At 37.7% G+C, this 16359-nt stretch overlaps 1 protein-coding gene across 1 annotated transcript; it reads left to right on the plus strand.

The window, feature by feature from the left end:
* Positions 1–4835: 4835 nt before the first annotated feature.
* Positions 4836–14633, plus strand: LOC308696301 (serotransferrin-1-like). The gene is made up of 17 exons (XM_081374844.1): positions 4836–4965; positions 5052–5203; positions 5290–5392; positions 6614–6793; positions 8389–8524; positions 8610–8665; positions 8759–8919; positions 9087–9234; positions 11037–11185; positions 11284–11380; positions 11490–11510; positions 11634–11795; positions 11909–12065; positions 12170–12237; positions 12341–12528; positions 12760–12922; positions 13054–14633. The coding sequence occupies exons 1-17, from the start codon at positions 4929–4931 to the stop codon at positions 13083–13085; spliced, it is 2010 nt and encodes a 669-aa protein (XP_081230970.1). The 5' UTR covers positions 4836–4928; the 3' UTR covers positions 13086–14633.
* The last annotated feature ends 1726 nt before the right edge of the window (positions 14634–16359 follow it).

The following is a 16359-nucleotide window of genomic DNA, read 5'->3' on the forward strand; positions in this document are numbered from 1 at the left end:
TCTTCACATCAGCCCTGAGCTTCACGTCAGTCCTGCCGAGCCAGAGCTTCACGTCCGAGCCAGAGCTTCACGTCAGTCCTGCCGAGCCAGAGCTTCACGTCCGAGCCAGAGCTTCACGTCAGTCCTGCCGAGCCAGAGCTTCACGACGTCACGTCTGCCGAGCCAGAGACTGTTCACGTCACTTCTGTCGATCCAGAGACTGTTCACGTCACGTCTGCCGATCCAGAGACTGTTCACGTCACGTCTGCCGATCCAGAGACTGTTCACATCACTTCTGCCGATCCAGGGACTGTTCACGTCACGCCCGCCGAGCCAGTGTCTCCGGACAAGATGGCCGCCGCCGAGCCAGTGTCTCCGGACAAGATGGCCGCCGCCGCCGAACCAGTGTCTCAGGACAAGATGGTCTCCGCCGAGCCAGTGTCTCAGGACAAGATGGTCTCCGCCGAGCCAGTGTCTCCGGACAAGATGGCCGCCGAGCCAGTGTCTCAGGACAAGATGGTCTCCGCCGAGCCAGTGTCTTCGGACAAGATGGCCGCTGCCACATCGCCTGAGCCCTCAGCAGAGATGGTCGCCGACACGCCTGAACCTGAGTCCTCAGCAGAGATGGCCGCTGCCAAATCGCCTGAGCCCTCAGCAGAGATGGTCGCCGACACGCCTGAACCTGAGTCCTCAGCAGAGATGGCCGCTGCCTCATCGCCTGAGCCCTCAGCAGAGATGGTCGCCGACACGCCTGAACCTGAGTCCTCAGCAGAGATGGCCGCTGACACGCCTGAACCTGAGCCCTCAGCAGAGATAGCCGCTGCCACGGTGTCTGTCCCTGTCCCTGAGCCGGTGTCTGTCCCTGTCCCTGAGCCGGTGTCTGTCCCTGTCCCTGAGCCGGTGTCTGTCCCTGTCCCTGAGCCGGTGTCTGTTCCTGTTCCTGTTCCTGTTCCTGTTCCTGTTCCTGAGCCTCGCCTGCACAGCCTGATCCGCCCTGGCCTCCCGTCTTGCCGCAGTCTCCAGGTCCTCTTCCACTTCACGTGCCTGGCCCTCCATCCCGCCCCCGGGTCCTCCTCTGCTCCACCACCCTCCTGGACTGTTTTTCTGAGCGTCTGGAATCCGCTCCTTAAAGGGGGGGTATGTAACGGTCACCAGCTGGAGTGCCCTTGAGAGCCACCAGAGGGCACTCCACACCAGACTCTCATGTTCACTCACAGACTACATCTCCCATCATTCTCTGCCTGGACTCATCAGCACTCATTATCACATCCACCTGTATCTCATCTTCTTGTTTAGTTCACCCCATATAAGCCTGGTTCACCCCATCACTCACTGTGAAGTTTTGTTGCAGTTTATGTTGTTGCACTACATTTCCGAGCGTTTTCCCTGGTTTCATGTCTCTTGGTTTTTGGATTTCTTGCCTATTCCCTGGATTACTCTTTTGCTTCTGACCCCTGCCTGTTTTGTTTGTTTGTTTGTTTATTTGTTTGTTTGTTTGGACTGCCTTCCTGTGTTTGACCCCTGCTTGTGCTGATTACGATTCTGGATTACGCTTCAAATAAAGCTGCAATTGGATCTCAACCTTTGTGTCTCGGAGCAGTTCGTGACAGTTGCAACCTCACTGTGACAGTCATAGAATATTTCTGAACCTCTCTTAATTAATGACTAAAGTTATGTTTATATGGTTTTTTTTTTTTGCATTATGTTAAGTTAAGAATCGAGATTTTAAAAAGTAAAGGGAACTATAGGAAAATGCTTATGTAAAAAAAAAAAAAAAAAGCAGTTGAGTAATGGTTATGTAATTAACAGAATTTATTATAATAATGATTAATGTATGATTGTGTTTTTAATATGAACAATTTCTGCCATCTTTATACACTGATCAAGCCAACTCCATGCACTTAAATAATGTCAAGAATGCTGCATAATTTAATATCTAGATATAAATAAATATGAAATATCTTTTTAAATTTAGAACTTTGACAGGATTTAGCCTTTTAATTTCTCTATAACATCAATGACTGTGGATCAAGAGGGTGCCAGTTATGAAATGGACCCTGAAACAACCAAACCCTATAACCAACCAAACCAGTTCTCCTTTTCGTCTCGCATTGAATGCCCAGCGAATGTCCATTCATAAATAATATGAATAAGATCCAACACAAAAACTAAATTATGCAATATCTCTGACTGCTACGCAACATATTATTGTTTAATTCACAGGTGTACAAAAATCCTCATGAAGATGAAATTTCAAATAAATCAACCACCTAATTTATTTATTTTTTAATTCATCTGCATTGGACAACTTGTAAGCTGTCTATCCCGGCAGTATTGGTACAATTCTCATTGTTTCGTATCCTCTTTATCACAGTGTTCTTCAAGTGTTTGCATAGGCCTTTAAACTTTTGCAAGCAGGGCTAAGTTAAATAGCTGCAGCTGGTCAAACACTCAGGTCAGTCAACCACAGGATTTGCACATACAGGCACAGCTGTACTCGTACTTGGGAATGTAGAATCGAAACTGAGAGATTCTCAGACTTGAACACCAGCACGGATCAGACAGTATCTAGTATTAGTACCAGCGCAATATAACTGCATGCTCAGATCCAGGGGCAAATGCACCAAACAGAACCAAGGGGTGGGCCCCTCACAACACCAATATATATCAATATATCTTTTGTGGGCCCCCTCTTCGCCAAGGGCCCCTGTTACTCAGTTCCACTACTACCCCCTGCTCAGATCTCAGATCAAGTGCTCTAGTATCTAAGAGCGGTTACATAAGGGAGCTGAATCTCAGTCACCTTTGTTCATTCTCAGAATCCAGTTAATGTGCTGCTAAATGCGACTGCAGTCTGCATGAAACAAAACAATAGCTGTTGAAGTATTAGCACAAAATTTTAAGATCAATGTCGAGAGATCGAGAGACTGTATAAATTGTCCTTTTGAAGTACTGCAACCTTGATTTCCTAGTCTGACATGCTTGAAGAGAAGGACATGCATATGCTTTTAGTATATTTTCAGTCAAATACATGTTGCCATATTTTTCATGATCTGCCATTTATGAGCATATCATTGTATGACACATGATCTCTTCAAACAGTGGCTCTGTACCCCTGGAAAATGCCTGTCTGTTATCTCCTTCAGATAGTGGAGTGTCCGAGGTTAGAGTTCATAGACAGCTGGACCTGGTAAATTCAAAGTTTGTTGTCTCCAAAAAAAGTCTCCAAAAAGCCAATTAAAAGAATGAGATTCTTAATAATATTGTGAATAATAATTTTTTAATTTAACCGCTTATCACTGCTTATTTGAAAAATGCAAGTCAATCAAATCAAGGTCATGTAATGCAATTAACATGCAGGAAAAACAAAACAGGAAATGGTTTTACTGTTATATTTATATATAGTTTTAATTTATTTTATCGTTAGAACGATAGTTATCTTAAACTAAATGACTATGTGTAATATACTGTAAGTTTCATTTTTTGTAATATTTTATTTCAGTTAATATTTACTTTATTTCAAGTAATGACATTTTTTGTGGTTTTAGTTTTAGTTAACAGTAATAACCCTGTTGTCAAGATCAATAAGTCTGTTAAAATATCATATAATTTGACCTTTTTACGACAAGAAAAAGGATAGATCAATATGTAAAATGTCACGTGATGTGATTAATGAAAACATAATTATATTTATTAATAGTTCATGATATTTGTAACAACGTTTTACCTTGAAATTATTAAGATGTGTGCACTACTTTTTTCCACATGACATTTAAATTTTAATTACATTTAAACTGAAAATGGTTCAGAAGTGCATATGATACCAGCCAAGAGTACATTTCTTATAACTTGGCACATGCAGATTGGATTTTTTTTTCCCTATTCTTTATTGTGCAAAAATTTATTTGTCATTGATCCAATACAGGATTTCATTCCCAATAGGATCAGGGTTCAAATGTGGGATTATATTCTGTAGGGTAGTGAATCCAAGTCATTGCATTACCAAGATTGAAAACCACTGCTCTAAATTCATAATAATGCCTTTTATAAACAAATGTTTTCTTTTTCTTTGGGACAGAAGACTGACACTAAAAAGAGTCAATGTTGATAGTGCAAACGGCATGCCAAATGATGCATTTAATTTTAGTCATTGTTGTATGTCAAATTGTAGTCAAAATGCTTTTATTGTATTTCGCAATAACTATAACTGGCACAGTTTGTTTTTTTCAGTCCCATTCTCTCTCTGGAAAGCCCAGCGTTGTGCAATGCCAGTGACACACTGGTGTGATTTCTGTGATTTAGTAGCAATGTTTAATCTGGACACCATCACTCTTCAGACATACCCCCAAAAAAGGCTTTTTGGTTTATTTGCTGAACTTCTATCAGTTTGTACTTTACACTTTTGCATTGAGTAATATTTACAATGTACAAAAGTCAAATACAAACCAATCAACTGATTTCTAAGCACACACATGCAACGATCTCTGAACAGAGACAATGTTTACTCTGGGCAAATGTCTTTACAAATGGTGATATCCACCATAAGATGAGTTAATCATGTCAAGGAGCATGTAAGGAATGTGAATCTAGACTGTGTTTGGATAAGTGAATGTACAGTATAATTGTACCGTTCTACTATTCATTTATTTATATAAAAGAGAAAGCTAATGTTAATTTGTTTTAAATTGTTAATAAATGTTCAACATTAACATTAGCTGCACCAGGGAATTTCCATGAAAAAAGAAAAAGAAAATGGCCACTTTGCAAATGTGTACTGGCTCACTGCCTGCACAAGCAGATATTGAGAAATGAGCAAACGATGATGATGATGATGATGATGATGGTGTCTTGTGTTTGCCTGACCCAACCCACTAGTGCTTCCAGACCTCCTATAAAAAGCATGTTCTCTCCTGTCTCTTCCTACCAGAAATCCCTGGTGACGGCCTAATATGAACATCTTGCTCATCTCATTGCTGGGCTGCCTTGGTAATTCTCATCTTTGATATTGTTGTTATTTTCATCTTCAGTTCTTATTTAATCATTGTGTTTATCACTGATTGTTTTCTTTGCAGTTGTGGCACTGCCCTCAGCCAGTGCTCAGAAAGTCAAATGGTGTGTGAAAACACAGAAAGAGCTGGATAAATGCAAACACCTTGCAAGCAAATCAGCAGATCTTGAATGTGTTCTCCAGCCTACTATAACTGACTGCATAAAGAGCATCGAGGTAATAAAACGTGTATTATTTTACTTTGGGGGTTTTGTTCAGTCTAAACTATAGCATTTTCCTTAAACTGAATATATAATTCACAGAAAGGTGAAGCAGATGCTGTAACTGCTGATGGAGAACATGTTTACTTTGCTGGACTCAAACCTTATGAACTCCGTCCTATCATTAAAGAGAAATCTAAAACAGGTAAATATTTTATTGTGGTGTTGATGAAGAGAATATATATATACACACACACACACAAATGTTTATTTTTATTTTTCATGAAATAATGATTATAATTCATAATTCATGGAGTTAAATAAATTAGATTTCGAACATCTTCATTTATCATCGTTACCTATAGACCAATTGAGTATTATATTTCAATCTAAATACAAGGTTTATTGCTAATTGACAATCAATTGAATTAAAAATGTAAGTAAAAAAAAAGTTGTGCCTATTGTGTAATTTAGCAATGAGCAATGCATTTGTTACAGTATTTATTCATTTTTGTTAACGTTACTTTACACTGTAAAGCCTGACATATGTAACAATAGTCAGGAAAAAAATGTTTTTTTTTAAATGCAAGAGTTTATAGAATTATAGACAAAATATTTTAAAAATCTAGTTTTTTGTTGAGCATAATATTTGATACATAAGAAGAATATGGAGCTCATACTTGAGGAGGAAAAAAGTGCAGTAGCTGATATTAATAGGAAAGAAGAAATTCCGATAGCTTTTAAAGTCAGTGAGATCTTTATAACAGTATAGCTTAAAATGCACACAGACACACACACACACACACACACACACACACACACACACACACACACACACACACACACACACACACACACACACACACACACACACACAAAACAATCAATCAGACAAGTTTTGAGCATGTTGATTATTTAAATACCTTAGAAATTTGCGTATCAAATATGATTCAGTTGGCTTTATAGAGGTAATAAAATACAGTCCATTGTTAGTTCATGTTTGCTCAGGTCCACTAAATAATATGAACAGACACGCATTAGTAAATGTGGAAACAAATATTAACTAAGATTAATAAATGCTTAAGACATATTTTTAATTGTTAATTCATGTTAACTAATATAGTTAATGTTAACAAATGGATTCTTATTGTAAAGTGTTACCAATATTTGATTTAGTATTTCACATTAATGACACTTCTTCAAATAAATAATAATGACACAATGATGTTCATGGTTTTCATTTGTGCTATAACAACTATGTTAGCAAATGTTTCCATTGTTTCCTTTAATAATATATTGTATAATGCGCCATCTTCCTGAACATGCTGAAATCCTTTCTAAATATGTTTCAATTTATCAGTGAGTGGTTTCTGTCAGATGTGTTTTTGAGTCTGTTCCCCTCCTCTCTGCTTCACTTCTTCTCTAGAGCCCTGTTATGCTGTAGCTGTGGTAAAGCGTGGCACTGACTTCAGAATCAAAGATCTCAAGGGAAAGACTTCCTGCCACAGCTGTTATCAACAGCCTGGAGGCTGGGATTTACCTATTGGACGTATGGTTCAAGAAAAGATAATTGACTGGGATCCTGAAGAGATGCCTATTGAGAAGGGTAAGTTTGGCTCTATTTGGAGATCATATGTGGATTATTATTATAAGGCTCTCTGAAATACTGGCATTTAGTGGCCTGGTATTTCCTGATATTGACAGTTGTCCATGGCAACGCTGTATATCAGTCCACTCATCCATGCAACTGAAACCAGCAGCACTTACTGTATGTGACTCTCATATAACACCACAGACTCTCGTTTCACAAAACTGCCACCATCTTGAGTCTCATGTATCTATTGTTCTAGCAATAGAGGACTTCATTATGCTGTAATATTGGTGCAGTGTTCATAAAAACTATATAGTGTTCATAAACACATATAAAATAATTAAAAACTCAGATCAATATTTTATGATTTATTTTATGTATTTATTTATTTGGCGAGTAGTCGTATGACAAGCTGGGATAATAACGCTAAAAATAAAATATAAACATTAGTTGAAAAAGCTTAAACAAAAATTGGAAATGTTGCCTTGGCAACAAACTGAAATAAAAAGTACTAAAGTACTAACGAAAAGTGAAATAAAATTTAATTACAGTTTTTCTGAATTGCTAAAACACATTTCTTGAAACCATCACTCACTTTCTCAAAACCTTAAACACAAAACCAAATTTTCACACCACATTCAAGGAACATCTGACTTTTCTGGCAAAATCAAAACCATTTTACCTGTGCTCAAAATCAAACAGTGCTTTCAGATCATACACACAGCGAGTCAATATTATAAACACTACAGATCATTCATTAGACACTACATCAAAAAATGGAGAACACAGAATTCAAAACATGCAGTTACAGAAAAAAAGTATATTGTAGCTTAGTAAAGAAATTTTACAATTACATAAAAATGTTTAGTAATGACAACTTACAGTAGTAAGGTGAGTAAATTGTATACTGTATGCACTACAAGCATAGTATTGTACTGAATATTGAATAGGATTGAATGTTTCTCCACATCTCAGGCAAAGGAAAAAACCCTAAAGCCAGATCCAGCCATGACAACACTGTCCGCACCTTGCTCTTCCTCGTCCTCATCTTCTTCCTCCTTGTTCACCTCCTCTTACTCATCCTCTTCCTCCTCTCCCTCTTATATTGTTTCCGTCCATTGTTGGTATCAACATTGGTTGCGGCTGCAAACTTCAGTGCAACATTGTCAATTTCGGCGCTCTGAACTGACTTGTATTATGTACAGTTGGTTTGGTCACATCATTAGAAATAAGTGTGAACAATTCACAGTTGTATGAACGAGTCGTTGTGTGTAAACGATGACAACTGTGTTGTAGTTGTGTTTAACTTTTGCCTGCCTTGTGTTTAGCATTTTGAAACAAAGTGCATCACAGTGCAAAATGTGTTTTAGTGAGTGAGAATGAGTTTAGAGTTTTGAAAAAAGAGGGCATGAGATTTGCAAACAGTGTTTTAACTTCCTGAACTTGTTTAATGTTTTACAGAAAGAGTGATTTATTCGACAAATTTGATTCAGAGAATGGGGTTTAGTGTTTTAGCAATTCAGAAAAACTGTAAATGTGATTTTTGGTTATGTGAATTGTTTTGTAATTGATGTATAACTGAATAATGGGCACTTTTTTGTGTTCTCCAGCTGTGTCAGAGTTCTTCTTGCGCAGTTGTGTTCCTGGAATAGCAAAAACCACATACCCAAACCTGTGCACATCTTGCAAGGGTGACTGCGTATGCTTATCGAGTGAACCTTTCTATGGAGATTCAGGAGCCCTTCAGTATGAGCCTTCCACACTAATACACTCATATTTCCATTGTCTTCTCTCTGTATAAACAACAATATAACTCATGCATTCTTTCCAGGTGTATGACAGAGGGTAAAGGGGATGTTGCCTTTATTTGCCATGGTGGAATCCCAGGTGAGTGATATCTTAATATTTTGAGTGATATATAAAATATTATCCAATGTCACCAAACCATTAGAGATAATCTGTCTAATCTGAATTATTCAGAAAATCGGAGACAGGACTACCATCTGTTGTGCATAGACAGCACTAGGAAAGATGTTGAGCAGTACAAGGACTGTAACTTCGGCAAAGAGCCTGCCCGTGCTGTCATCGCCCACAAGGATGCTGATTCACAGCGCATTTATAAAGCCCTTACACAGGTTCCGGTATGTCATTGCAACAGATGCTGCATCAGTAGCTTTTAATTTCACCATATACATTATTACTAAAAAAAGACTCTGTCATTGTTTTAAGAAAGTGAGAAATATTGATCTAAATCTAGATATTTTACCCTGTAATTCAGGAGACAATGAAAGCCTCTTGTGTTCAACAGGATTCAGATCTTTTCTCTTCTGATGCTTTTGGGGGTAAAGACCTGATATTCTCAGACTCTGCATCTGGCCTGGTGGAGCTCCCAAAGATCACAGACTCCTTCCTCTACCTGAAACAAGATTATTATGAGGCCTTGCGTGCCCTTAGAGGTGACACAATTATACCAAAAAGTCCCTGAAAAAAGTATTGGGACAATGAAGCCACACATAAACATGCATTAAACAACATTTATATTAATTATTTAGCATTCATTAAAGGGATTACTCACTCTCATGTCATTTTAAACCTTTCGTTCATCTTCAGAACACAAATGAAGGTGTTTTTAATGAACACTTTGACACTTCAAAAACTTCATACAAAGATCGAATAACTAATCCATATGATTTTTTTTCTGAAAAGACACAATGGCTTTATATGACGAACAGATTGAATTTAGGCTTTTATTCACATATAGACACTGATCAGCGAACATAAACAAGCTCAAATGTACTTGTTTGACACGTGAGAATGAACCCCATTGTTTCTTGCTGAAGCTCAAACGTGCTGCGTAACACATGAGAATGAACCTCATTGGTTCTCACACGTCAAGCGAACATGCTTAAAGGAGAACTCCGGTCAATTTTAACATTGAGCTCATTTTTTTGTACATTTGGAGTGCTGTCAATACAGAGAACAACGACAAAAATCGGTGTTGCCTACACCGAGTTATTCTATTTTTAAAATTTGCACCCTGTTGACTTCAATGGGGCAAGTACTAAACCTGCTTTTAGGGTCTTAACATCCTTGATGTGTCATTACAAGTGCACAGCCAATGTGAGTGATTTCGAGTTCACACGCATAGGTTTAGTTACCTATGATCACGCGCGTGAACTCGACAATCGATTACTATGGACTTCGACCGAAAACAGAAAGAAAATACAGGTATGTGCGCTGGCTGAAATAACATCATTTTTATTAATATCTTTCACATCTACTGCAGTCAGATTCACCCGTGATCACTCTGAAGGAATCACTCACATGACCTGTGCACTTGTAATGACACATCAAGGATGTTAAGAGGCTAAAAGCAGGTTTAAAACTTGCCCCATTGAAGTCAACAGGGTGCAAATTTTAAAAATAGAATAACTCGGTGTAGGCAACACCGATTTTTGTCGTTGTTCTCTGTATTGACAGCACTCCAAATTTACAAAAAAATGAGCTCAATGTTAAAATTGACCGGAGTTCTCCTTTAAGCTTCTGTTTACCATAGATGATGTGTGGGTTAAAAGCCTAAATTAACTCTGTTCATCATATTAAGTGATCGTGTCCCTTCAGAAAATTTGGACCAAACAGCTCGATTCATATTGACTAGTTTCACGATCTCTTTATGAACTATTTGAATCGTCAAAGTGGTAGTTGCGTATGCTGTCAATGGAGGGACATAAATCTCTCATATTTCATTAAAATATCTTCATTTATGTTTCAAAGAAGAACTAAAGTCTTACGGATTTCGAATGACATAAAAAGTGAGTAAATGATGACAAAATGTTCATTTTGGGGTGAACTAACCCTTTAAATGCTAAAAATCTATTTTATTTAGGATTTTTGGTTACACTTATTTTAAAGTGTCTTTGTTACACTGTAATTAAACATTTAAGTACTTATTATAAGGTTAGGATTATGGTTTGCTTTGGTTTAGGGTTAGTTGCATGTAATTATGCATAATTATTACTATAGTAACTATATGTAATTATATAACAATGACAATGACATTTTTTGTGTGAACTTTGTGTACTATCTTCACACACACTAAAAAGTGAGTTCTGAAATGCTCTAGCATCATGTGTTTGCAGATACCCCATTTTAAGGCTGACTTAAGTGTCAAGCACTTTTGGGGCCTTGAGTTTGTAGTTCTTGACATTTACTTGAAAAGCATGATTGTATATTGTATATATGTATAATTTCTCATCAGCTGGGAGCCCGCCAGCACCGGCCCCGGACCGCAAAATTCAATGGTGTGTTATTAGCCACGCAGAGCAAGTGAAGTGTGACGGTTTACAGATTCCTCGTTTGGAGTGCAGAAGGGCATCATCTGTGGAAGAGTGCATCCAGAAAGTCATGGTATTGTTGGGTCACATGGATGAGTGCTGAGGTTGATGTCAATCATCTTTACTTGCTGTCCACCTGTAGGTTAATATTCAGTTTTATTTTCACTAAAGCGCAGAGAGGCAGATGCCTTTGCAGTTGATGGTGGCCAGGTATATATTGCTGGAAAGTGCGGTTTAGTTCCAGTCATGGTTGAGCAGTATATTCAAGGTAAGAATGAACACTACCTTATATTTCACGAATCAATTCATAAGAAACCTATTAGTCAGAATTTACATGTTTGATGAAATCTAAAATGTTATTCTCTCCTTCCTTGCAGAAAACTGTCCCGATAAAGGAGGCAAGTATTACATACTTCCACTTTTGTGAAGCTCTAGTCTGTATTTTCTCATCAGTTGTCTGACAACAGTTTTCTATACTTGATCCGATAATCCTGCAATGAACGTTTCTGTGATGTGCACAGAGGCCTCAAGTTACCATGTTGTGGCGGTTGTGCGTAAGGGCTCGGGTGTAACGTGGAGTAACCTGAAAGGGAGAAAGTCCTGCCACACTGGCCTGAACCGCAATGCTGGTTGGAAAGTCCCAGATTCAGTCATATGTGGCAGAACACCTGGCTGTACCCTATGTGAGTATCTCTGAGTGTGTATTCTCAGCTGGTTACTTCATGTTTTCTATTGATTCTTTCAGATTTAGTTCATGTAATTGCATAAAAAGACATATTTTGTCTTCATTTCTCAGACAACTTCTTCAGTAAAGGCTGCGCTCCTGGTGCTGATCCTGCATCAAACATGTGTGAACTGTGTAAAGGAAGTGGAGTTGTGGATAAAGTTGGAGATGAGGGCAAGTGCAAAGCCTCTTCTGCAGAGATCTATTATGGCTATGATGGGGCTTTCAGGTAATGGACCGTAGACTAGAATGGAAAGGGAAACATGTTTTTTAGATCTGTATGCTGACTCCAATCCATAATCTAAACACACCATAATCTCACTCCTCTTGTAGGTGTCTTGCAGAAAAAGCTGGTGATGTTGCTTTTATCAAGCACACTATTGTTGGGGATTACACAGATGGTCAGTGTGGTTTACGTCGATTAATAAAGCTTCACACTTTTCATAGTGTCACATTTTTAAATATGGATTTTTCCGGTCTGGTTCCTTCTCTATATCTTTTTAGGTAAAGGGCCAGAATGGGCTAAGCATCTGAAGTCAGAAGAATTTGAACTGATCTGCCCTGGAACAAATGACGAAACATTTAAATCATCTGAATTTGATAAATGTAAACTTGCCAGTGTGCCGGCTCATGCTGTGGTCACTAGGGAAGATGTACGCAAAGATGTGGTGTCCATTCTGGAGGAGGCTCAAGTGAGTTCATTGCAGTTCTGTGTAGATTTTCCTGTGGATCTCATTTTTCCTCTTTCACAGATTCTGCATTTTATCTTTTGTGATGTTGAAACTAGCACAGGTAGGAGATGTCATGTAAATCTCCGGTCCTGTTCACATTTAATCTACTTGTATTTAAAGCAGCATCTTTTGTGTTACTAGACCTGTTTTGAAATGTTGTCTTATCATTAAATACTCTCCCCCATGTTTTAGACATCTTCAAACAGCCTGTTCAAATCAGAAGGTGAAAGAAACCTCCTTTTCTCTGATTCCACTAAATGCCTTCAAAAATCTACTAAAACTCTGGAGGAATTCCTGACTAAACCGTACATGGACATGATTGAAAAGACCTACGAGACTGGCCAGGGTGCACCAGGTATAGAATGTGTCTATGATTTCCTACAATGGTTTTGTTAAAAATGTGAAGATTTTAAAGCTGTGTCTTGTTGCTTTTGACTTATGAAATGATGCCCACTTAGTTATTTATTCTAATGTTTTTCTTCACAGATCTGGTGAAGGTATGCACTTTGGATAGTTGAGTTCCTTAAAGAAATACACATCAACTTCAGGCCATATGAGCTTTGTCTGACATGTTTCCCCAACTAAGAATCTACATCTCTGAATCACTCTATTTCTCCTTATAAGTTACCAGTATGAGAGAAACATGATGTTCATATGTTGCAGTAGTGTCATTATAAATGATCAAACAACAAAAGGGTAGCATTGCTGGTAAATCTCACACTCAAGAACAGAGATTGATGTGATTGGGTTTCTGTTTTATTACAACAGGGGTTGAAATAAAAAAAAAATAAAAAAAAATTATATGAGTATGTTTCATAATTATAGTCAGGCAAAGTTCTAAGATACATCAGTATAACCAATATAGGAAAAAAAAAAAAACATTTGTCTGCACCCTCTGGATGGATGGATGGACTGAAAGATGTGTAGCAAATTAGCTCAAAGAGGAAATATGAAAAATTAATCATAACTTGTTGTGAATAATGATTAATATTTGTATCAGTTCATCTGATTAACTTGATGAAGCTAAATTAATATTTCAATCAATTAATCAGTTCGTCCAGCAAACACTCTTGATTAATTAATTAATTGGTAATGCTTTACAAAAACAGTACATGAATAATCATGTACTAATACCTGAATTAATAGTTACTTCAGCATGAACTCATGATTAGTGAAAACATGAACTAATCATGAACCAATGAAGAGCGATCCTTTAATTCATGCATGAATAACGGCAGCCTTAACTACATGTTATAGCCTAACATGTTTGATAGTTACTGCATTACACATAATCTAAACAATATTGACATCTGCAGCTTTGTCATAAACATTACTGAAAGGCACTGGATTAGTTTGTCATTATTTTAACTGATCCCCATCAAACAGAAAATAATTTATCTTAAAAGGTCTTAATCTGTTTTGTGATATTATCTTTCCCATCAAACTCAACCTACTGAGACTTTAAAAAGTTCCAAAATGAATCGGTTCCCCAAAAAATAGCCAAACAGGAAACATCAGTAGTTCACTCTCCATCCAGACATGTTGTGATGATACTGTTCCTCCGTTCTCTGTACTTTTTTGAAAAGCCATTCGACATCACTTAACTGGACTTAAAGGGGTGGTATAATGCCCTTTTCACAAGATGTAAAATATATCTATTATGTCCCCAGAGTGTGTGTGTGAAGTTGTAGCGCAAAATACCCCACAGATATTTTTATATAGCAAGTTAAAGTTGTCACTTTTTGAGGGTTTGCAAAAACGCACCGTTTTGTGCCTGGCCCTTTAAATGCAAATGAGCTGCTGCAGAGGGCGGGGTTTCAAGAGCTCGTGTCTGTTAGCAGCTGCTATTACCTCACGCAGACACACTAAAACGACAGGAACTGTTCTGCCTTTAATGTTAAATGGAGTCAGATAAGGATGGAGAGACTCAAGAAGAAGTGACAACATGTAGAATACAACAGGACGTCTCTGAATGGTTAGTTGATGAATTTATGTTGCTGATGTGGAGTTAACTATCTTCAATCAGGATATTCTGTCATGATAAATCTATAAATTGCTCATATATGAACTGTTGTGAGATGCACAGAGTGACTTTCTATTGCATGTGAAAAGATGGTTGCTAAAGTTTGAGCTGACTCACAAATGTACTCTTATACAACAACTTTTCCTCTTCTCAACATGGACTGAGTGTTCCCGGGGGTGGGGTTTATGTAAATTCTAGGGTTAGTGATGTCACTAACCCGAGAGGAATGTCGTGTAGTCTCTACCAGCCGTTTGTTGTAGTCCTTTTCTTTAAAAGCAAATATCTTCCTTTGCTTTGAACTTTGAGCGTTGTAACTTTGCAGATGTTGTTTATGCTCAAACAGCAACATTACACACTAACTAAAGTTAGAAAAGTGAAATCACACTCAACCACCCCTTTAATACTACTAGTACACGTGTATTTGATAGTAAGTTTATGATAAATCATTAACTGAATTTGGGAAGTAGTAAACCAGGGTTTTTCCTGGCTCAAAATGAGGCAGAGGTATGAAAAACCTGATCATGGCTGAAGAAAACACTTTTTCCAAGCACACATTTGAGGTATTTTAACAATAAGGTAATGAGATTGTTATTTTGAGGACACTATCATGTGTTTCCCACAGGATTTTGTGAAACTGTGGTGGTTGGACCTTGCTTCAATTAAACATTTATGGACTTAAAAGAAAGCCCAAACATAAGGCACGTTTAACATGCATGTAGAATAGGGCGTGTCCATAAGCTAATGCTAATAAGCACTTAAAAACAACAAAAAATACAGTTAAATACTGTACATAACCTCCTGAAAAATCCCAATACAACATACATGCAAACATATTTAATTATTAATTCGATTTTTAGATTAGCATTAGATTAAAATCCCAGCATTAGCGTAGGAACACATAATGTAGCGTAGGAACACATAATCGAGCTGCTCCACTAATAAGTGTCCCACCAGAAATAAACCCTACATTCTTTAGTTACGGGCCTAAATGTACGGGCCACATAGCCTAAATGAACTATAAAAATTATTAGTGGTAGGCCTAGTTATTAATATTTTCCATATTTGATTAGATGGATCTGTGTGGTTAATGGCTAAATAAGCATGTGCCATTCCAATTATTTGTCACAAAGCTGCAGATAGCAGATTATGATATTAGAGTTTAAATTATGACAGTATTAAAGAGGGGAAATCTCGTGGCATGAGATCTCGCGAGATTAGAAAATTTGCCTCCTGAAATCAGCATGAGGCAGCGTGAGTTGTTACCAGAAATAAGCCTTACACTGAATTTAGACTAGCTAATACCGGAATCATTCTCTCGTTACGATGGTTCCCTGGATATTTTTAAGCTATTTGTCTGGCCTAGCATTCGGGCAAGTACAATTCTCTTTCACTTGCCCCATTTATATTTTATAAAGTTTATATGTTTTATAAAAATTATTTAAAGTTTTATTAAAGGAGATTTTCAAAGAATTATTTTGCCACAAGGCGCCCCTATGCTCTGCATACACTGCATACCCCTTTTTTGCGCCACTGAGACGTTAAAGCTCCTCAATCAAACTTTCTAGGTCAGGTTGAACATGATCGGCCAAGTTAAAGGGTTAGTTCACCCAAAAATATAAGTTTTTTTGTCAAGTTTTGCAGATGATGGCAGAATTTTCATTTTTAATTTCCGTCCTCTTAAAGGGAAGTGTAGAACATAGTGCTCTGTAGCTTTAAATCGTCATTCAACAGGATGGAAATTAAAAATGAAAATTCTGCCATCATCTGCA

Source organism: Scardinius erythrophthalmus, assembly GCF_964197995.2.
Source record: "Scardinius erythrophthalmus genome assembly, chromosome: 9".
NCBI classification, from domain to species: Eukaryota; Metazoa; Chordata; class Actinopteri; order Cypriniformes; family Leuciscidae; genus Scardinius; species Scardinius erythrophthalmus.

Excerpts from the sequence above, each read along its gene's own strand:
- LOC308696301 (XM_081374844.1), top strand. The coding sequence starts at position 4,929 with ATGAACATCTTGCTCATCTCATTGCTGGGCTGCCTTG. Across the intron at positions 4,966-5,051 it reads CTCATTGCTGGGCTGCCTTG|TTGTGGCACTGCCCTCAGCC; the intron begins GTAATTCTCATC and ends TTTTCTTTGCAG. Across the intron at positions 12,923-13,053 it reads GACTGGCCAGGGTGCACCAG|ATCTGGTGAAGGTATGCACT; the intron begins GTATAGAATGTG and ends TTTTCTTCACAG.